Raw genomic sequence first — 22,222 nt, 5'->3', positions numbered from 1 at the left:
CATACCACTCCTAGGCATCTATCCTAAACAGCAAACCCCAAGATATCAAAAAGACATTTGTACTTCCATGTTTATCGCGGCACAATTCACAATAGCCAAAATATGGAAACAACACAGATGTCCCTCCACAGACGAATGGATCCAAAAAATATGGTACCTATACACAATGGAATACTACATAGCGATTAGGAATTGTGAAATATTGTTATTCGCAGGGAAATGGTCAGAACTTGAACAAATAATGTTGAGTGTGACAAGCCTAGAACACAGAAAACAAAGGGGCATGATCTCCCTGATATATGACTGTTAACAAAGGGAGACGGAGACACAGTAGAGACCAAGTCTGTGAAACCAAAAACTGCTTGTCAAATAGTATTCCCCACAGGATTGGGGCTGCGACCCAACAGTATGTAACTAAAACCAAAAAATTACTCAACATATAAAGGTCAAAAATTGACCTCTCAGGGGAATACAAGAGCTCAAAAGCTATGTATGTATGTTCATATAAGACTACTGACGACATATGGTCTAATATCGACATTACATTTAAAGCCCTAGGTGAACTTTCTTGGGCGTGGCCACGTGGCTACTGTATATGTTCTTGATACGTTGTATATTGTATATATGTCTACCTGACCTAGAGAAGAGATAGAAAAACAGGGCGAAAGATATCACAAGAAATGTACACACTGCCCTACTATGTAACTGTACCCTTTTTGCACAACACCTTGTCAAAAAATTTGTGTTCAATTAATAAATAAATAAATAAAAACTCATTGCGCTGTATAGCTGTATATTTATATCTAGAGAACTTGGGAGCAGTTCTCAATTGAAAATGGGAAAGAAAAGACTCCAACAAGCATTTTACTTAAAACCTGTAGACCATTCAAGGCCTCACATCAAAATCCGATAAATATAACATGACGCTATTTGCTCTGTTTCCACAGGTGTTGAGAGAGATATGCCCTAAGACTTTACACAGCTCCTGACACAGCAGTGCCAGGAAACTAATTAATCAAGATCAGATAGGGCCTGTTTCCAGTACGGAGAAGGGAGGAAGGACGCTCTGGATTATAAAAGCTGTCAGGCCCTTGGCTCAGCCGAAGGACCTGGTCAGGACAATGTGGCTGTTACTTGTTCTGTTGGGTGTGGCCTTGGTGTCTGCTCATTCTTCGGTTGAGCAGTTGGAAGGGTATGTAATAAGTCCCTTGAAGAGCAAGTTTTCATAGCTCCCCCCAACATGTGAGTATATTACCCAATTTAATTTTCTATTCTTGTATATCACCATTTAGCAATAAAGTTTTCCGTGTCAGTGTCGAAGATGAAGACCACATCAAGTTAATTCATGAGCTGGCCAGAGCCCACCAGGTAAGAACAATTTTATACAGCCCAGACTTAACTTCATACCCACTTTAAAACTTGGTTGCATGGTGAGTCCATCAAAGGAAGAATGACGTGAAATATGATCTACAGCATTTCTGTGTCTAGGAATGGAAAAACAGGCAGCATGTGATACCACATGGCTTTTTTTTCCTCTGATGAGCTTACACTTCCATAGCCCTATATAAACCCATGTTATAGATCCATACAAACTTTAAAAGATCTGACAGTATAACAACTGGGCAACTTGAGTCTGTTCCAGAAGGTCAGATACCATCTCGTGGGCAGTTACTTCCCTTCTAAGGCAAGGGAGAAAAATGATCAGCGTGGATATCACTGAAAAACTGGGCATTAGTCCAACTTCACATTCATTTCCACAACCCATGTATCATCTGTTCCCTTTGATTTTCTTTCATTCCAAATCAAACAGCTTGAGTTTTTTATGACCTTGATTCTGGTCCCCTTAATGATGTGACTTGAAGGAGAAAAAGAAAGAGCATGATTTCCATACTTTTGCTTTACAAAAGTGAAATTATGCAGGCTACTCTTTAAAAAAGGTATTATCTACGGGGTGAGAATTGACATTTTAAATCATATATGTAATGTGTAGCAGGGTTCTACTGCCCGCTATCAATGGCTGCATTAGGCCAGCACGATGTCTCCTGCTTCCTAGGTGGCTATCTCGCGTTCAGATTTTACCTTTGAAGGTGTGGAGGAAGGGGGGAAATGTTGCGCGTTTAGTTTTGAGATAGCTGGTCACCAATTTTTGCCTTCTACTCAGCTCTAGGAATTCCTTCTGGAAAATGGCATGCCGGGGTGCTGTCCCAGGTTGACTCCGTTTACTCACTTCCGGGCACACGGGCACAACATTACCACTTCTCAGAATAGCCATTTGCCTTAGAAATCATCCTATAGGCTTTCTTCTTGATACTGAGCTGCAGGCTGCCTTATCTAGCTTTGACTTATTAGCACTCACTGTACCAAACCTTCTGTTGCCTCTGAAATTCCTCTCCTCCGTCCTTCCACCATTTCTCTTAGCCCTCACTGATAGACTCTTGATCATTCTGGTCACCTCGGGGTGCAGCTCAGTCTTTCTATCTATATTTCTTCCTTAAGACGTAGCAAGCAGAACCGACGATGGGCCTCCAGGCGTGCTCTGATGAATCCGTGCTGCAGGGCCATCCATTGCCTTCGTTTGTAAAGCAGACATTTATTAATGGGGCCCAAGGTTCTTTTCACACTTTGAGCCATCACACCACACCCGTGTTCCATCAACACTGTTAAGTTACTCCTCTTCCCACCCGCAAACGAGATAGCCCTCCTTCTGGGCTTGCCTAATTGCTTTTCTTTTTACAGGAACACAGGATTCTTACATGGGTTCTGTTAAAACTTTTATCTAGATACCCTGTTTTGAGTGTGCTGAGAATTCTGGGAGTTCTCATCCAGGGAAAAGAACTCCACCCTAAACTTGGAATCAACAAGTCACCAGCAGTCCGAGAAGCATAAACGTCCACCTTTGTCACTGATGAGCGTTCATTTAGGGGTCGGGCTGGAAAAGGGACCTCCTTTGTGGTTCTCCTGGTCAACACACATCGGCCAGGAGGATCCCATGCGCCAGACCCCATGTGAAGTACTGGGTAGGTCACTAAACTCCTCTCTGTAGGACTTGCCTAGGTTAGTGGGGTGCCATTTTCTGGCCTGTAAAGACAACCACCATGAATGCAGGCTTCCTCAAATACATCACTGAGATCAAGATTCGGTGTTCTGCCAGATTAGTGGTCTCTTCCGAAGCTGAGGTTAATCGGGCCTGATTTACTCTTGCTTAACCAGGCTGGCTCCCAAAGGCCAACGCTTCCTTCCCGGGCAGCACAGCCCACCTGCTTCCCAGTGTGCTCTGGTGCTCTGCTGGAATCCATGCCTGGTCCCAGCCCTGCTTCTGGGTTCACCTGTTTTCCTACTGATGGAACCCCAGACTAACCCTCCCCGCTCCCCCCTTAGCCCTCCCTCTGAGCTCTGGTTCTTCCAGTGCTGCTGATAAAGTACTTCAATTGCATCTGTAGGGGTCTATTATCATTCATCTAAATTCAGCATTTTCCAGCGGCCAAAAGCAGAGAATCTGCTATCCTGGCCTTGGGTGCCTCTAGGTCTCCACTTCCTCTTTTATAAAACAATGCTAATACTACAAGGTTGTTGTGATTAATACAAGACATATGTGATATAAGTAAAGGAGCAAGGATGTAAATAGGAATAGCTACATATGTTTTTCAGTGTTACTATACATTGGGTTTGGGGGTTTTTGTTGTTTCTTTTCTGTCAGTCCTGCGGCTTGAACTTGAGGTCTAGGGACTGTCCCTAAGCTTTTTTTGCTCATTGCTAGTGCTCAACCACTTTGAGCCACAGCTCCACTTCCTGTTTTCTAGTGGTTAATTGGGGTCTTACTGACTTTCCGGCCCTGCTGGCTTCAAACTGTGATCCTCAGACCTCAGCCTCCTGAGTAGCTAGGATTACAGGCATGAGCCACCAGCACCTTGCTAGATCTGGGATTTTTTTTTTTAATATGCCATTGTTGTCACCCATTGCTTCAAATACATTTGACCTCCATCTTTTTTTTTAAGCACACAACATTTCTGCTTAAATATCATGGTGATAATCCTTTGTTTATTTTGATGGCAATTTCATCTTTCAAGAGGAGGAGTAGGGAGAAGGAATCGCACAACTCCTTATTGGAAGAGACAAACCCAAGCCAGAGTTTCAAAGGACAGACATCAGGCTCTACGGCTCTACCTCATAGCAGAAGGATGCATGGTGTTTTTGTTTGTTTGTTTGTTTTCCATATTGTTTTTCCACCTTGATTTAAAAAGAGCTTCTTACTGCCTGCAGAAATCTTGTGTGCACAGTATATTCTGGGATACAGCCTTCCTGATAAGCTGGTCACAAGGCCAGCTTTGTATTCATCCTTGGCTATGTGTCCTTCCGTCCAGCTTTTGAACATGTCCTTTTGAACACAGATACACGGAGGAGTTTTGTGCCCCTGTTGTCCTCCAACAGACTCTCCATATTCATCTCCCTATTTTTCTCTCCTTGCAATCCAGGCAGCACTACTTCTCTTACTGGAGATATCCATCCCAGGTTTCAGGTGTGATTTCTCATGATGTCTGCCTTCATCCTCATCGCTGCAGCCATCCCAACCAACTTCCTCCCTGCTGTGTGAAATAAAGCCTAGAAAAGAGGGTGCCTCCCTTTCCAATAAAAAAGGAAATTCTTCCTGAGATTGGAGAGGTGGATAAAACCATCCCAGTCTCTCCCAGGCAACTTGGATGACAGGCACTTACGAGCACTATAAATCCAGAGCTTACTTTCTCCTCCCATGTATTTATCTTCTTTGCTCTTCTCTTTGCAACTTTGGCTAGCCAAAACCTGTCACAGCCCCTACTTTCTCTGTCCTTACCATGGCATGCCTTTGTACCCCTTCCACTGTCACTCAGCGCCTGTCTTTTCCCTCTCAACCTTGTCCCACTAGGTCACATTCTGAGTTCTCTCTTCATCCTTACCCAGCTACCAATGCCTCCTTCAATCCCTCTGCGACACCTCACACACTATCTTCTGGAATCCTTTGCAGTGGGAACCCATGTTCTTCCCTTCTGGGTTCCAGCATTGTCAATGGCCTTGACCCATGGCTCAATGCCCAATGGACTTCTACAGTGGTCTGAAGGTAACCAGGACATGACACGGGGTACTGGATCCCACACAGGTGTGGGATCATCAGAGCTTATCTCCTCAGTGTCTATGGTACTAGTTCTTAAGTCTGCCCTAAGTCTCTTTTGAGTTCCCAAGCAATGATCCTCAACATTCGCCACTAGTCATATTCCCAACCTGAGGTTAATTCACAAATCTAGAGGCTGGCAAAACATAGGAGCAATCTATAGAAAGACACCCTGTGTGGGCCATCCCAGGCTTCACGACCTCTCCTCTGCACAAGAAGAAGTGGGAAAGCACACCCTTATAAGACTCGCTATATCATTAAAACTTCCACAGAAGTAATCTCTAAGATACACATGCAATTACAGGGCCATTGAAAAGAAATGGAAAAGCTTAATTTCTCTCCACTATTTCTTGTCTATAGTTAATTCATTATCATTCATTCCACACATTTATCTATTACGGCAAAGACTGTTATCACAAACAAGTAGGAAATCAATAAGTACAGGAGAGCAGTTACAGAATGCTACAGTATTGTGGGGAATAATTATACATTCTTCAGGCTTGCTGATAATTAAGGGTGTGTATGTATTTGTGGACATTTTTATTGACATTTAATTGCTTGGTCCTGACCTTGTTCGCTCAAGGGGAGATATTTTAAAAGTGATTTCATGGGTAATTTTATTTCGAAAATACCTTGGTGGAATAGAGCAGTAACGTGTGCTCAGGTGGTAATCCTCGCCCTGAATTGTGGAAGTCTGATATACCGTACTTTGGGTTTTATTCAGATTGACTTCTGGAAGCCAGATTCAGCCACACAAGTCAAACCTCACAGCTCGATTGACTTCCATGTCAAAACGGAAGACTCAGCCATGGTGGAGGACTTCCTGGGGCAGAATGAGCTGCAGTACGAGTAAGTGGATATTGTACGGCTGTTGCCATTCTCTCCCCTGTTATCTAAGCTAGAATTAGTCTGGAAAGGCTTAAAAAACAAAAATGGTACAAGACCATGTTCTGCGTACAAAGAGACCAGGGCCACACAAGCAAGACCCTGGATCCCAAATCTTGAAGACTCCTGTCCCATTGGATTTTGCGAGCAGTTACTGCTCTAATGAAAATGGTTTTGACTCTTAAGCCTCAGCTCTTCAGCCAGATACTCAACCTGTTCCTACTTTATGAGTAATGCATAGTGTGCAGGTCAGCCAAGGGGTGTTGCTGTCAGCACAGTTTTCCCCTCTGATCTGATCAGACCCTTGTTGCAGATGATGGGTTGGACCTACTGTGAGCCAGGAGGTCTCTTTAGCTTAATAACAAAGCTAGAGACAATCTGAATGGCTTTTCTCCCAACCTATCCCCATTACCTCCAGTGGTAAAGAAAGCATGGAGAGAGGAAGCCAAGTAATAATAATAATAATAATAATAATATGGCTCCCAAAAAGCCTACACTGGCTACACAAAAAGCCTACAGTTGGCTACGTTGATCATCCTATGTCTCCTGGTCCATCCAGGTCCTGTAAGGTCAAAGTGTTCCCCTAAGTTGGGTCAGTTGTTGGTCCAACAAACAGATATCAACTTTTTACACATAGCAAATAGTGAGAAAGATAGGGGAGGTAATGGCCCCTGCCTTGGAAGAAGAAAAATTTAAATAAGGGTTTGCAATAAAAGGTGTTAGGAAGGGCAGGCAGCTGGAGATGGAGGGCAACAGAAGATACTCAGGGGTAGAGGAGGGATGGCCTACAAAACGAGACTTCCGATGAGGACTAAAAGATGAGTAGTAGTTCACCAAAAACCAGGACAAGCCACATTCTAGGCAGAGGACAGACCATGTGCCCACAGGCTTCTAGGGGGGAGAGAAGGCACTGACCCAGAGGCGTTTCGTGGAAGGAGGAGGGGCGAGGTTTTTAGGACGAAGCTGAGGTCCTTCTCCATGAGGGGACCCCCAGAGCAGAGCTCTGAAGGCTGAAATGTCCGCTCAGCAATTCCCCACCACATTCACAGTTCTCCACATGCCTCGTGAAACTAGGACCTACAGCCTTTTCATACTAGAGCTGTTCTATTGGTTTTTTTTTTTTTTACATCTAAAAAAACAGACAAAAAATAATCATGCCTGTGTCAGGGCAGGTGTCAGACCTGAACAATCTGTGCCAGCACCAGAAGCAACCTGGCACAATGCAATGAGCAAATGCTGAGGGAACAAACGTGCCTATTCCTGTCCCCGCTCCACGAACTGGCGGCTCTGGAGCTTAGCCTTTCTGAACTTCCCCCTTCCTCACCCGGAAAACAAAGCCACGCGCCAGGCCATTCACAAAATCAGCCATGGCCAGCATGAAAAGTAAACAAGATGTAAATAATTTTCAACTAGTACTGCCACCACGGCAGATGCTGCTCGGGTTACTGTTGCACAAGGAGGAGAAAGACGTGACTAGTGCCTTGTGTAGCTCAGCTCCCCATCCTGCCAGAGGGAAGTGCTCAAATGTGACCTGAGAACTGCCCTTTTACAACAAAAACATAACCTCTCAAATTCCAAAATGGGATTAAGACTTGTGTGACATTTTGCTCTTCCCATAACCTAGCAAGAAGTTCTGAAATCCTAGCCTTTAGGAGGCTTGGTGAAAGAAGCTCAAAATGTGTTACCCAACAATTCCCCACCACATAAGCAAGACTTTAGTATGTTTTGAGAAAATACAAAAAGGAAGATCATCAACTCGTAGCCTAAACCATGTCCTCATTCCATTCTGGTCTCAAAACAGTGACTTGATTTCCAATCTACCTCTCAACTTCCAGCCACAATATCAGATAGAAAACTTATTCCCACCCCCTTTATATTTCTTCTTTTTTTTTTACTTGTTTGAGACCAGGACTTGGTATCTGACTGACACTTCTGCTCATTGGCAGGCGCTCTACCACCTGAGCCAGGCCTCCACCCCTCACTTCCCTTTTTCAGTGGTAAACTTCTTGGGAGTTGTAGATAAATGTTGAATGTTGTCTCATCCAGAACATAGGGTGTTCCCTGGGGAGCTAAGGTCTTGTTCATTTTCCCTTCTCTGTTCACTATGGAGCACATTTGTAGTGTGTAATTTTCTAAATATTAAGTAATAATAAATCCCCTGAAATCCCAGAGAAGCATTTCAGCAATATCCTTGACTGGGGCTGCAAGTAGTCCCTGTGAGTCCCATTACTACTTCGTAAGGCAACTAATTTGTATTTAGTCAGTTTCCTGCTGGCAGGAATTTGCAGTTGTGTTTCTATACAGCAGGAGCCAAACACTGCCCAGTCATACCCAAAGAGCTTTTCAGATTCTCTCACTGTTCTAATTCTTCTCTTGACCATGACTCTATCACACAGCACTTTTGGTCACTTTTGGTCACATCCTAAATTATCCCCCCCAAAAAATGTTGGGTTTTTTATGTGTGTAAAAAGAAAAAGGTGACGATAGTTTGACTTGCTAGGTTATACTCGGGTGGGGATGGGAAAGTGTAAATCTTCAGCCTATGGCTGAAGCTAAGTAGATGCAAATCTTTGGTGGATAGCCCTCTGTTGAAAATTTTAAAAAAAGAAGATTGCATTTGTCCTACCTGATCCAGGGAGAGATTGTCTTTCTCGCTGCCTGGAGCATCTTTTTTTTTTTCCTGCATATTTCAAAGTCACATAAGAAAACATCTTTGGATAGCAATGGTTACAAAAGAAGTAGTCAAAAACTCCATTTCCCAGAATCTCAAAGGGGGAAAAAACTGAACTGTGTCTTGTTCCTACTCAGACGTTGCACTCCTTGCTTTGCTGGAAGTCATGCTTATCTAATTTGCTTGCAAGGTTAAAAAAGAAAAGAAAAGAAAAAGATAACACTCTAAAAGGAGCATATAAAATTATTAAACATATGTGTCTATCTCCGTATTTTGGAGCTGCAACACTGTCCTCATTACACTAAGAGGCATTGTTTTAATCTTCTACAGAGTAGCTCATTATTTAGTAATAGTATTTTTAATAGTGTTTAATAGTGTTTTGTCCTATAGTTAATAAAATGAGATCATCCTAAGGGCAGGAAATAATCGTCTGGGGTCAATTCCCTGCCTTCGGGGGGTCAGTGTCACAGTTCAAGCTCATCCTGATGTGCTTCCACAAGTGACTACAGGATGCTTTCACTCCTGGCTGTCGTCCGAAAATTAGCTATTTTATTGTACTTCTTTATCCTGGTTCTTGATGAAGCCGCTAAATATTTAGCACGGTAATAAATCTCGCGGAATGTGTCTTCTTTGATGACAATAACGCCAGCCTTGCAGCCATTGCTTCCCCCTAGATAACTTGAACTTGAGGGCTGGGTGTAGGTGAGGAAGTGGATAGGCTCCCGGGCGCCTCTCACCCACAGAGCTGGCTCCTGAGAGCTGAGCTGGCCACCGGGATGGCCTCACACACAGCTGCCGACTGCATGCCTGGAGGCTGTGCTGTGTGAGTAATTAACTTGTGACATCTTCCCTCTGTGTACCAAGCGAGGAGACATATGACCTACATATTCTGTGTGCTAGCTGACACTGGAAAGCTTGCTAAAGTCAAAGTTTATAGGGTCGGGGGTGAAGCTCAATGGTTGATATTCTTTTTTAAAGTTTTCAGGGTCTCTCTCTCTCTCTCTCTCTCTCTCTCTCTCTCTCTCTCTCTCTCTCTCTCTCTCTCTCTCTCTCTCTGGCTTGTTTTGTTTGTTTCTTAAAAGTCATTTTCCTAAACTATCCTTTCTTTAGGCCTGGGTCCTTCCACCTTTCTTTAGAGTTTAAAAGGTAGTAAGTAGTTAAAAAAAATCCCATAAATGACCACAACCCATGGATCTGAATCAGCACTGCATTTTAGAATTGAAAAGGAATTGAATATCCTCTGTTCAAAGGCTCCTACTCTAAAATTATGAAATTATATTCCAGAAAGTAAAGCCAATTTTCTGAAGCCAACTTGTAAATCTGAGCCAAACAAAGCCCTTCATCTGTTGGTTCCTAAAAGTCAGGATTCCATCTCTTCCTTCCACGATTAGATTCCTAATCCCCTACCATCATGTGTGCTGAAAATAACTAAAGCATGTGCAATCATCATCCCAAACTACTGCAGGAAAAATGATGCCCTCCCCAAATGTCTACAGCCTACTCCCCCAAGTGACAAAATAGGTTAGATCTGTCACAAAGAGGAACAAGATTAATAGGTGGCTTAACCTTCCTAACAAGCCGACATCACATAGAAGACTGTCCTGGACTCTCCAGGGACACCCAAGGAACCACACAAGCCAGAGACGGGGGAGAAGTCAGAGCAATTAGAGGTGAGAAGGACTTAAGTCACTTGCTGGCTTTGGAAATGGGGAAGACCACAGCCCTGAACCCAGGAGCTGCAAAGACCCAGAGGGTACCGGATCCTCCACGGGTCTCCAGAAGCTGTGCATCTCTGATGATTTCCAGCCCAGTGAGATTTATGTTAGACATGTAACCTCCAGAACTGTAAAATAACAAAGCCATGTTGCTTGAAGCCGCTGTTGGAGGTATTTTAAGCTGCCACCAAAAATGAATGCATTAATGAAGTATTGGTGGCTGTTCAGAAAAAAACTTTTTTTTTTCTCTTTCCAAACAACACATTTCTCGAAGATTTCTCCTTTTTATTCTCTTAATACCACCTTAATACAGTTAAGTTACTGGGACAGACTTTCCCAGGAAGCAGATGCCATTTAGCATTAATTTATTGCATCTTTTCCATAGACAGACTGGAGATCAGTCCCACGTTCACCAAATGGAAAGACAACTTGGAGGGAGGCTCAGAGGGTGACCCTGACAGACCTAAGCAGACTGCCCTTGGGGCAGGCAGAGGAAAAGCAGACTTCTGATGTGCAGCTGCAATTCTCTGTGTGCCTGATAAAAACATTTCAAGGCTTGACAGTGCATAAGAGAAATCGCTCAAGAACTGGCCTCTGTCTGTAATGTTCTCAAGGCTGTGATCGGGGACATGGATGCTCATAAAATTTTGTTCCTTCCCACCACACTCTCCACTCAAAGTAGCAACAGGAAATGAAGACACACATGCACGCGCATGCACACACACACACACGTGTGTGTCACCCGTTTTCATAGCGCCTTGTTTCAGAACTGTTGTTGGATTACTTAAGCCAGCCAAATGGTAAAGTACAAACAGGTTCTTTAAAACCTGGTATTCTTCTGCCTAACCAACCTTTTGCCAGAGGACAGCATAGGGCGTCCTAGAGACCACGCTCAGCTCTGCCACGGGCAGTGGTGGCTCTCAGACTCCAGGTGTGCTCCCCGGGGACTTGTGCCTACCCTGCTCTGACACCCACTGTGTTCCATGCAGGGTGCTGATCAACAACCTGAGACACGCGATGGAGGCTCAGCTGGACAGCCTGGGCCGCGCCACGGGACACAGCTACACCAAGTACAACAACTGGGAAACGGTATGGTGCACGTGCGCATGGGAAATGGTCAGCGCCCCTCTGGGAATTGCACCAGCAATATGCCATTGACCCGCAACCCATTTCCTTTGGTAGATAGAGGCTTGGACTCAGCAAGTGGAAGCCGAGAACCCGGACCTGGTCTCTCGTAGTGTCATTGGGACCACCTTTGAAGGACGAAACATGTACCTCCTCAAGGTAATTATCGCTTACCATGACCCAGGGCTGTCTGAAGCTTTAAATCAATGAATTCTCATGCATGAACATCTGCTTCACAGATATGCTTATTCCAAAAGTTATCATAACTCTTTTCCTGCCTCTAACCCCCAAGTAGACCCCCCCCACTCAGCTTCTTTTTATCACATGTGGATTTTAAAAAAATCATTACTTTGATTTATTCAAAAGGAAAATGCAATAAAATAAGAGAAGTCCTATAAATTTAGGCACATTCCTGTGAGCGACGTAAATCATCTGGTCTACCTCGATGAAATCTCTCTCTCCCAGCTGTCGTGGCAAATCCATTTACCAAAGAGGTCCATAAACTTCACATCTATCCGGCATTACAAAGCAGACCAGCGATTTGCTTCTATCGGCATTTAATGTCACTTTTGTCATGTAATTCTAATGAAGGGAATGAAGAGATGAGAAATAGGTGGGGAGAAGGAAAAATCTTTGTGAGATTAACAACAATCATGATTACTTGTAATTACTCATCCAGTTGTCTCGGTCATGTCACCTAATAATGGCAGCTAAAAATAACCTTCACGTGAGTACAATTAGGCAGGGTAATCAGGCGTCTTCTGAAAATATGAGCTTGTCAAGCTTAATAAAAATAATAAACGGCCCTGTAAGCTCTCTGTGGAAACATGGCGAGTTTCTAGGGGTAAGAACATACCGTGCAGGTTTATGTTTTAACTTAATCTTAGGAGAGACCATTTCCTGGAGCCGAGTTTTACCTGATTAGCCCAGGGCCCAGCAGAATAGGGAACGTCAACCACACCTTCTCTTTTCCTTTACTTGTGACAGGTCGGCAAAGCTAAACCCAATAAGCCAGCTATCTTCATAGACTGCGGATTCCATGCAAGAGAGTGGATTTCTCCTGCATTTTGCCAGTGGTTTGTAAGAGAGGTCAGTATGCAGGATGGAAAAAGAAAGGTAAAAAGTATGTTTTTGTTTCAATTGATTCCTAACAACCTGGTTAAAATAAGAGGAAACAATACAGGAAGGAATCTGTAATTCCAAGCTCTTGTTTTTAGGAAATAGTTTCAACTTCTGCCAATGGAGCTTTTAAAACAGTTGGGAAATTCTATTTATTTTAAATTCCACTCACCAGAACTTCCTTCCCCTTGGAGAACAGGCAGATAGCCAGTAAGGTGGGCTGGTCGCTTAAAAAATAAACCACATACTTGATCGTTATCTCTTGATAAAATACAAAACTCGAGTTTCTATATATCCATGAGTCCATGCTGATATCAATAGATGATTTAATAAATAAACAGAAGGGAAAGAAAAACAACCTCCTTGCAGAATTATGGTAACAATCTGTATGAAAGACGATCAAAAACACAAAACCGCCTTCAGAAAGCCACAGCAATGACCATGACAGCACAGTCAACATCTATCCAGTCTCCGTAGGTCTCAGTGGCCTAGTATTTCCTTGAGTTTCCCCTTTATGAATCATTCACAGGCTGTGCGCACCTACAGAAAAGAGATCCAAATGACCTCACTTCTGGACGAGCTGGACTTCTATGTCCTGCCTGTGGTCAACATCGACGGCTACGTCTACACCTGGACCAAGGTATGCGGGCCAGTCCCAAGAAGGGCTAGCAGGGTTCCCGCTACGCCCCATGACACTTGTCCTAACCGCGCCACCCCGCCCCAGGACCGCATGTGGAGGAAGACCCGCTCTGTCCAGGCTGGATCTTCCTGTGCTGGTGTCGACCCCAACAGAAACTTCAATGCTGGATGGTGCAGTGAGTGTCGGGCTGACCTTCGAGGGAGCAGGCAGACCTAGTCCTCCCCACTGTGGGATATGCTCCAAGACACAGCTGGACCCCACAACTCACATCATTATTTAAGGAGAACTGCAATCCAACGAAGGATGAGTGTGGCACTAGGCACAAGTGGCTCACCCCTGTCACCCTAGCTACTCCAGAGGCTGGGACCCACAGGAGTGCATTTTGAGACCAGCCAAGCAGAAAAGCTTGCTAGATTCCATGACTAACATAGCCAGCCGAAAGCAGGACTGAAGTCGTGGTTCAAGGAGTAGAACACCAGCCATGAAAGCAAACCCAGAGAGAGTGTAAGGCACTGAGTTCAAGCCCCTATACCACCACTACTCCCCTACTCCCCCCCCCCCAAAAAATAGAATGGTTATAGCATAGATACTATGTTAACCCTACTTATTCACATGTTAATGCCATGTTGATTTTGTTGTATAATACCACCTAGGCATAAGAGCGAATTCATGTGCAGTTTTTTTAAATTATATCATCGAGAACTGGTGAGGTGATGTGTCCATGCCTTATAGTATGTTCATAAAGCAGAATGGTGGGAAGAGCTCCTAAGAAAATAATTTTCACGATATTTAACTTCCTCCTTTGGAATCGTGGAATATCAAAACATCTCCCAGGAGCAAGCAGGTCAGGAGGTGATCATTGGCCATAACTAACTATATATATATATATTTTTTTGCAAGAAATTGGAGCTTCTCGAAGCCCCTGTTCTGACACTTACTGTGGACCTGCTCCAGAATCTGAGAAGGAGACCAAGGCCCTGGCGGATTTCATCCGCAGCAAGCGCTCCTCCATCAAAGCGTACCTGACCATCCACTCCTACTCACAGCTGCTGCTCTACCCTTACTCCTATGACTACCTGCTGCCTGAGAACAACAAGGAGCTGGTGAGTGGAGGAGGTGGCCCCAGGAGGCCATGCTGGATTTCTTGTACTAATCTTGAAAAAAAAAAATTGTAAGAACAATTTCTGCAAGTTCCTGCTCCTATATTGATGTTGGGGGGTGGGTAGTAAAAGCAAAAACTGGAACAATGGATTTACAAGGAACCTGGAGTGAGCTGGATAGACTGGCTAGAAGACTTTGATGTGGAGACTATCGCAGGTGTGGTTTACCTGCTAACCTTCAAAATGGCGACAGTTGCTTTTCCTCTGGCTTCCTGTCAGTACAAACCCAAGGGATTGTTTCTTCTGCATTTGGGGTGTGATCACTAGATTTGGCCAGTTTTATCTGGTTGTGGGAGCTGGAATGGCACTGAAGAACATGATGAGTATCATTAGGAAGTTGTTTTATCTGGTAACCTGGCTCTGGCTCAGCCTAAGATCTTAACACTGCTCAGCAAATCTATTGTAAACCCAGTCTTTCTACATTTAGGAAATACTTCAAAGATACCCTAAGTATCTTTGACTGAAAACACCGGCAGTCTTGTTGGACAATCAAGATACTGTCCTGTGAGTGCTTCCATCTTACAAATTTTATAACAGTTCATATTAACAATTATCAACGCATAAATGATTTTAAGAGCATGATTGTATCCTTCATATTTTTTCTAAGCTTTATGAAACATCTGGCTGCCAGAAGTTGAGTGCAATCATCTAAAAGAGTAAGCACAAGATTTAAATCATTTGAATTACACCAGAGAGAGGGAGAGAGAGAATTCCACCTAGACAATGACATAAACATTTGGCTCACCTAAATGCATGAACTTGGAAACCCAGAAACTTTAAAAACTGGAAATTGTTGTTTTGCAGTTTCAGATTCCCTCTTTCAGAGATCAACTAAACATGTAATGCTGTAAATATGTTGAGAGAAAAGGAACAAAACAGATAAACAATCCAGTCTCCTAGAACACTGATGGCTAATAGTTGGCTGGGTTGATTTTTTCTTATTATTTCAAAAAAATACTTGCCGTTTTTCCTATCTATATACCCCCTCCCCCCCCAAAAAAAAAACAAAAGTCATACTTAGTCAGAAGCATTAAATGTTTGGTTTTCCAGTTGTGCTATCTGTGTGGGTCCCCAGTCCTACTGGACAAAAGATGGGCGTGGCCCACGCTGACTTCTGTCCTAAATACCTAACTACCACAGGACAGGAGGTTAAAGCCATGTAGTGAAGCCATTGCTTCATTTCCACTGGCTGCAAAGAACTGTAACCAAGCATCTGGAGTACTTTTGAAGTCTCCCAAGTTATTGCCGGAAAGGAATCAAGCCCTGCCTTTAGGATCTGGTAAATCTGTTTTGCTAACTCCTCAGGGCATTTTATCCAGGAAAAATAACTAAAACCCAAAGTCAGTTTGTGGGTTTCATGGGCCCAGTGCACATGTCCTGAGTAGGGTGACTCAGCTTGTTTGCATTTATGTGGCAGTGCTCTGTGGAGAACCTTTCAGGGTTTTTCTGTTTCTGGTTTTATTTTTGTTTGTTTTTTTGCTGGTCCTGGAACTTGAACTCAGGGCTTAGGCACTGCCCCTGAGCCTGTTCATGCTCAAGGCTAGCACTCTAGCACTTGAACCATGGCACCATTCCTGGATTTTTCTGAGTAGTTTATTGGAGATAAGAGTCTCACAGACTTTCTTGCCGGGGCTGGCTTTGAACAGCAGTGTTCAGATCCCAGCCTCTTAAGCAGCTGGGATTATAGGTGTGAGCCAGTGGAGCCCAGCCACTCTGGTATTCTTAAGATGAGGGTCTCACTTTTTGCCTGGACTCGCCTGAAGCCATAATCCTCCAGATTTCAACCTCCATGTATTAGGCTCACGCAACTGCACCCAGCTATGAATTCAAACACAATCTCATGAACACTCTGCCTGGGCTGGCCTTGAACAAGGATCCTTCAGATCTCAGCCTCCCAAGGAGCTAGGAGTACAGGCGTGAGCCTTTGTGCTCAGCTGGGTGGTCTGTAATTATACACAGCTGCAGAAATTCAAGAGAGGATGATGGTCATGCGTGCAGAAGCTATTGGATGACAGAAGAGGTGGGATTTGTTCCGAGTCAGAGAAAAAAAGCCAGTGAAGTACAAATAATGGGGTCCAGCAGCAAAGAAATAATTTTTACCGAGAGTACATCCCAAATATTTCCTGGGTCCGACTTCCACTGGAGCAACTGTTCTCACTCCACTTGAGATCTGCGTGTAAGGCAGCACCCTGCATTTTCTGCTGAGGCTGGCACCCCTACTGGTAAAGCGGTAGTCTAGCAAGGCCTGGCCCAGCAGAGGTGCTTCAGGCACACTGTGACGTCCTCAGTGAAGACATACCTTTCCATCCCGCTGTCTTCTTGTTAAATCCTCTTCCCTAGATAAACTTGCAGCCTCCATAGTCTATCTTTCAGCTTATTTTACTTCCAACTAATTTATTTTGCTCTGTGACCCCTCTCTCCCCTAGAGAACATGTTAGAAGCACATGCTGTGAGCAGAGGCTATGAGATGCCAATAAAATACCCTGCACTTACAGGCTGTCTTCCCATGTGTGCTCACGCACATGCGCACACATGCACACACACACACACACACACACACACACACACACACACACACACCATAGAATACTCCAGCCAAAATGCCAAGAGGGCCAAGGTTGAGAAACTCTGCTCTGAACAAAGATAAGAACAACACAGTTACATTCCTGACCCAAAGCTCCCACTGGACCTTACACCCTTCTCAAAAATAGAATCCGACGTTCTCCAACTCTCCAGCGCCAGAGCCTGGCAGATCCCACTATACCGTGTCCACATTTAAGTGTTATTTGGAATGAACACCATTTCTACCAAAAACAAACAGAAAAGTCTGCGATTGCAGGCTTGAATTTTTAAGGAGCTGGAAACTATGTCAGTGGATCAGCCGGGGGAGGAATCTGGTCTCCATCAGGAGGGTGTGTTCCCACACTCCTCTGGGCTCCGCTGAGCACCCCGCCATCCTAGGCCAAAGGCTGCCTCAACTCTTCTCATCCCCGGCCTGCCATTTTCTAAGCCACGGCTGGCTTTTCCAGGCCCCAGGGCTTGCTCCTCCTCTCGCCCGCTCGTAGTCTCTGAGCGCTTCTTCTGCGACAGCTCCACCCGAGGAAACTTGACCCTCGGTGTAAGCCACACACGCTTGCAGGACAGAGGAAGGAAGTTGCAGTTCAAGATCATTTTGAGGCTTTGTCATGGCATGGTTACACTTGGAACTTCAAGTTAGAAACTCTGTTCTGAAGTCAAGGCCTTCTCCTGTGCTACAGCTCAGCCTCAGCGGGGGTCTTTTGTTTTGTCTGTAATAATAGATGGTGCAAGATTAGAAAAGGTGGCCCCTGTCCCGATGCTGGCCTGGTGACAGAAGGTAGGGGGGTCAGTGCACTGTCATCGTCGGGGGCTTCTTTGTCACATGTTACCTGGAAACTCGGGCCACTGGAAAAGGCCAGCCTCTGCTCATTCATCTCTCCAGGCCCCTGAAGGCCAGACCCGGGCAAACATTACACCACTCTCTCCTTTGTCTCCTAGGCTTTGAGCCACATGTGACATTTTAGACTCTCTCTGTCTTTTGCCCTAGGACCAAGGCCTCTTTTTAAGGAGATAGATGACAAAAGAGGACATGCATAAGATGTGATAGGAAATTCATATCTAAGGATTAATAAAGGCTGGCCATGTTTGGCCTTGACTGAGAGCAAAGTTTCCTGTGAGGCTGGTTTATATTTAGCTCCCTTCTGTTCTTCACAATGGGGTAAACCAGCTCCAGTGACAGATGAGGCTTTTGAAGTATCTGAAGGCCACGAGGAAAAGTCAGAAAGAGCACGAGGTTTAAAGAAGGAAGGAGCTGGCTGAAGTCCGCCATTCGCAGGGCTGTGTGCCCCTCAGCACATTCTGTCATCCTCTCCAAATTTGGGGTCTTTTATCTGTAAAATGGAGATAAAAATACCCAGCTCTTTGTAAGGCATAGGTTTTATGTAAATGTTAGTTTTCATTTCGAACCAACTTAGCGAGAAATGGGAGACTTGTTCCTGGAGTAGCAGGCGTCTCCGACATAGCCAAGGATGTCTGCGGGGTTGGTACTTCTTGGATTTTCTACTGCTTTGCTTCCTTTTTATAAAAGCACACAGGGGAAAGGAGCTGCCTAGTTCTCTCACACCTGAGCAATAGTAGAACCACCTTCTAGTCTGTGGTTCCTGGCTGGGGCGTCATCTCGCTCCAGCGAAATACAGGAACATTCCCACTGAGCGAACTGCCCTCCGTGGCGTTCCATTCTGCTAGAAGATTCTGTGGTGATGAAATATGGAGCGATAATGTAGCAAAGATAAATGAACAACATTTCTGAAATTACGTGAACTCTTAAAAATAAAAGACTCATACTGGTTCTGGGATATTATTTGTTGTTGTTGTTAAGATGATTGGAATTTAAAATATGATATTTTAGTTGATGATGGTCTGTTCTGATTTTCTTTCTTCTTCTTCTGGCTTTGGAGGGGCTCCGAGGAAAGGCCCAGAAACTTGTTTTCTAATTAATGGAAAAAGCGAAGCGCATGGGTGCCTGGCGTGGGGGGACCACGGAGTCCTCGTTGCCCTCCCCTGCCTCTGCCCAGGAAGGGTCACGGTTGAGCCTTCACAAAGCCTGACCCGACCCACATCACCCACAGGGGAGGACGCGGCCACCTGCTGTGTGGCTTCTGAGGGTGCGGCCTGTATGTCCACCCTGGACACCACGGTGTGTACCTAGGAGGCTGGGTCAGAAGAATTACAGGTTCAAGGCCAACCTGAACGACACTGTGAGACCTTATTACAGGGAGCCCCTTCCTGCAAAGAAGTCATCTTCTAATAGACGTAGATGTAAAAGCAGCGGGTCACAGCACAGAGACTAACTGACGCGTGAGCCCCCTCTGAGGAGTGGGGCGCTTACGCTCTTAAGAAGAATGGGGAGTGGATTCACAAAGACAACGAGGTGATGCTGCCATCTGACAAGTAAATCTGAAAGAACAATGGAAACTCCCCCTAGAAGCAAAGGGGAGAAGAGGCCCCAGAGAGGAAGGCATCTTGAAGCTCAAGGACACCCAGCTCGGAAGGAACTGGGCCCACGCATGGCTTGGGAGGGAAGGAAGGACCACTGGGCCATGGCCACGACTCTTCCTGCACAAAGAGGGGGCAGAAGAGCTGTGGAAGATGGTCCAGCCAGCGAGATGACTCTTAGAAGAAGAGGTTGACATAAAGACATGAACATAACCAGGCCCAGGAGGACAAAGACCGAGATGTTAACTCAGCATGCACCATGACTGGAGAAAAATCACAGCCTTCTGACCTGATTCTTTAGATATCACACCAGACACAGAACAGTTGCTTCCAGAAAACAAATACCTATGAAGGTTTAGAAGCGCTGGTGTCCTTTCATGCGCCCAGACTGCGGCTCAAGGAAGGCAAACCCAACACGTGTGGGCGGCCTTCAGGGAAGTGTGACTTGACCGATGAATTGATTACTCCAAAAAGATAATAGATCACAAGCAGGCCTGTGGTTTGGTCTGGAAATTTAGAGATTACATAATACCAACAGATATGTTCAGGAACTTGGACAATGAGCACGAGTCAACAGATGCCAACAGTGACTATCAAATCCATCTTACTGTTCTTTGTAACATTTCAGGTCTGCAAACTTCCACATGTGGAACTTTACACATTTGTAATTAATCCTAGAGAACTATACTCTCTACTAATTTAAAAAAAAAAAAAGATTCGCAGCTAACTGCCAGTGGCTCACGCCCCCAGCTACTGAGGAGGCTAAGACCTGGAAGATCACAGTTCAAAGCTAGCCCAGGCAGAAATGTCTTAGACACTACCTCCAATTAATAGGGAAAATGCTCAGACTGGAGGCATGACTCAAATGATAGAGTACCAGCAATGAACAAGAGTATGAACCCAGAGTTCAGGCCTCAATGCTAGTAATAATAATATAATATTAATAATACTTCACAACTTAAAAGAGGAAAAAGAAAGGAAAGAAAAGCCTGCAGAAGGCTTCTCTGGAAGAGGAGAAAGCACATCTCATTATCTACTTGGAAACCAAGAGAAGGAACTCTAAGCCTTTCAAGTTATGGATCTAAAACTCCAACAGGAGAAGATAGTTCCAGGAATCTAACTGCATCACATCAGTGGACCAGAACAGACATGCATGGCTTAACATTTTATAGCTTTGTAAATGTTCTAATTCATCAAGGAAGTAGTAACCATTCGGGAGCTGAAATTCTTGAGATCTTAAGGACATGACCTTGTGCTTTTGACTCTGTGAAACTAGGTTTGAAATTGGAATGGGGCGTTAGGAAAGTTGCTCCTTTGTGAAGATTAAATGGTTCTTACTCATCGGTTGCCTGGCGCATCCCCAGGCAGATGAACAAGAAGCAAATACGGTGCCAATGTCCGAACTATAGCAAGTCACAAAGCCAGAACGATTCCCAGATAATTCTCCTATAGTAGACTGTCGGATTTTCAAACCAGTGTTCCCCAGGCAGGCGAATCAAGCTGGGCTTTCCAAGTGCGTCTGTAGTCAGGCTGGGTGTGGATGGGCCGGGAGCCCGTGTCTTCCAGCAGACATCCTCGCGCACACGTGGAACTGAGTGTTCGCGTGTGCACGCTCAGGCCAAGCACCAGGTCTGCTTAGCAAGAGCAGGTCTGGGTCCCTCTGATGGCAGCACGTGTCCTGCATCTTCACTTCCCACTGGTTTTTTGCAGAATGCCTTGGCGAAGGCTGCGGTGAAGGAACTCGCCTCCCTGCATGGCACCAAATACACCTATGGCCCCGGAGCTACAACAATCTGTGAGTCTTACCTTCAGCCAGGAAACCAGGGGCTTTGGGGCCAGCTAGTGCTCTAAACACTTAGAAGACAAGGCTTAACCTCCCACTGGTTTTTATGAGTCATGTAATCATTTTTCTAGTCAAGAAATGCCCTGTTCGGATCTGTTTTGTGGGCTAACACTGGACTCATTCTTCAAAATGAAACATGGGTACCCTTTGGTTTGGGGTTGACTAGAAAGTTATCCTCCTCTAATACTTTGCAGAAGGAAATGCATTGTCATTACAAAGAGGAAAATAGCACGTTTTTAAATCTCTGGACTTATAGTTATTGTTTTTCCCCCCTTCTACTTTCTGCTTATTTCAGACCCTGCCGCTGGCGGCTCTGATGACTGGGCTTACGATGAGGGGATCAAATATTCCTTCACCTTTGAACTCCGGGACAAAGGCAGATACGGCTTTGCACTTCCTGAGTCTCAGATCCGCCCGACCTGTGAGGAGACCATGCTTGCTGTCAAGTACATCGCCAACTATGTCCTCAATAACCCATACTAGCCACGAGTGCCGGGTAGCCCACTGTACGATGATCTGTCCACTTCTCTCTATCCTGAATTCTCATCTCCATGGGGCTGAATGAAGGTTGTATACTTCCTAATCTTTCTTTTCTTAAGCTTCTGGGTCTATTAAACTACTTGGGTCTTTTTAAACTGGTGATAATAAAAGTGAATCGCTGTACCTGGAAAACAAGGCATAGTGTCTGCGTCTGACGGTGGGGCGGGGCAAGGGGGAGCTGTGAATAAACAAGCAAGGGGATCCTCGGAGATGATGTGGTCAGTTGTTGAGGAGCTAAAGCCTTTGAGGGGTTGGTCAATACATCAGAGTAAACCAGATGTGAGGACAGCCTCGTAATCAAGACATGGAAAGGAGAGTAAAGGACTGTCTTGGTTTGGCTCCTACGTCAGCTCATTCAGTGGGCTGTC

The 22,222-nt window shown here is 44.8% G+C and overlaps 1 protein-coding gene across 1 annotated transcript; it reads left to right on the top strand.

Moving 5' to 3' along the window:
- The first annotated feature begins 1,118 nt into the window (after positions 1-1,118).
- On the top strand, positions 1,119-21,976 carry Cpb1 (carboxypeptidase B1). Its single transcript, XM_048334614.1, has 11 exons — positions 1,119-1,192; positions 1,293-1,368; positions 5,868-5,992; positions 11,404-11,503; positions 11,597-11,698; positions 12,527-12,628; positions 13,188-13,298; positions 13,383-13,473; positions 14,199-14,401; positions 21,182-21,266; positions 21,610-21,976. Exons 1-11 carry the CDS (start codon positions 1,122-1,124, stop codon positions 21,795-21,797), a joined length of 1,254 nt encoding a protein of 417 aa, XP_048190571.1. The 5' UTR covers positions 1,119-1,121; the 3' UTR covers positions 21,798-21,976.
- Positions 21,977-22,222: the final 246 nt, after the last annotated feature.

The sequence above is a fragment of the Perognathus longimembris genome, chromosome 26 (assembly GCF_023159225.1).
Source record: "Perognathus longimembris pacificus isolate PPM17 chromosome 26, ASM2315922v1, whole genome shotgun sequence".
In the NCBI taxonomy this organism is placed as follows: Eukaryota; Metazoa; Chordata; class Mammalia; order Rodentia; family Heteromyidae; genus Perognathus; species Perognathus longimembris.
The sequence above is the reverse complement of the archived record's forward strand: the minus strand, read 5'-3'. Positions and strand labels throughout refer to the sequence as shown.

Coding starts and splice junctions, on each gene's coding strand:
- Cpb1 (XM_048334614.1), top strand. CDS start 1,122: ATGTGGCTGTTACTTGTTCTGTTGGGTGTGGCCTTGGTGTCTGCTCAT. Junction 5,993..11,403: donor CAGAATGAGCTGCAGTACGA/GTAAGTGGATAT, acceptor TGTTCCATGCAG/GGTGCTGATCAACAACCTGA. Junction 11,699..12,526: donor GAAACATGTACCTCCTCAAG/GTAATTATCGCT, acceptor TACTTGTGACAG/GTCGGCAAAGCTAAACCCAA.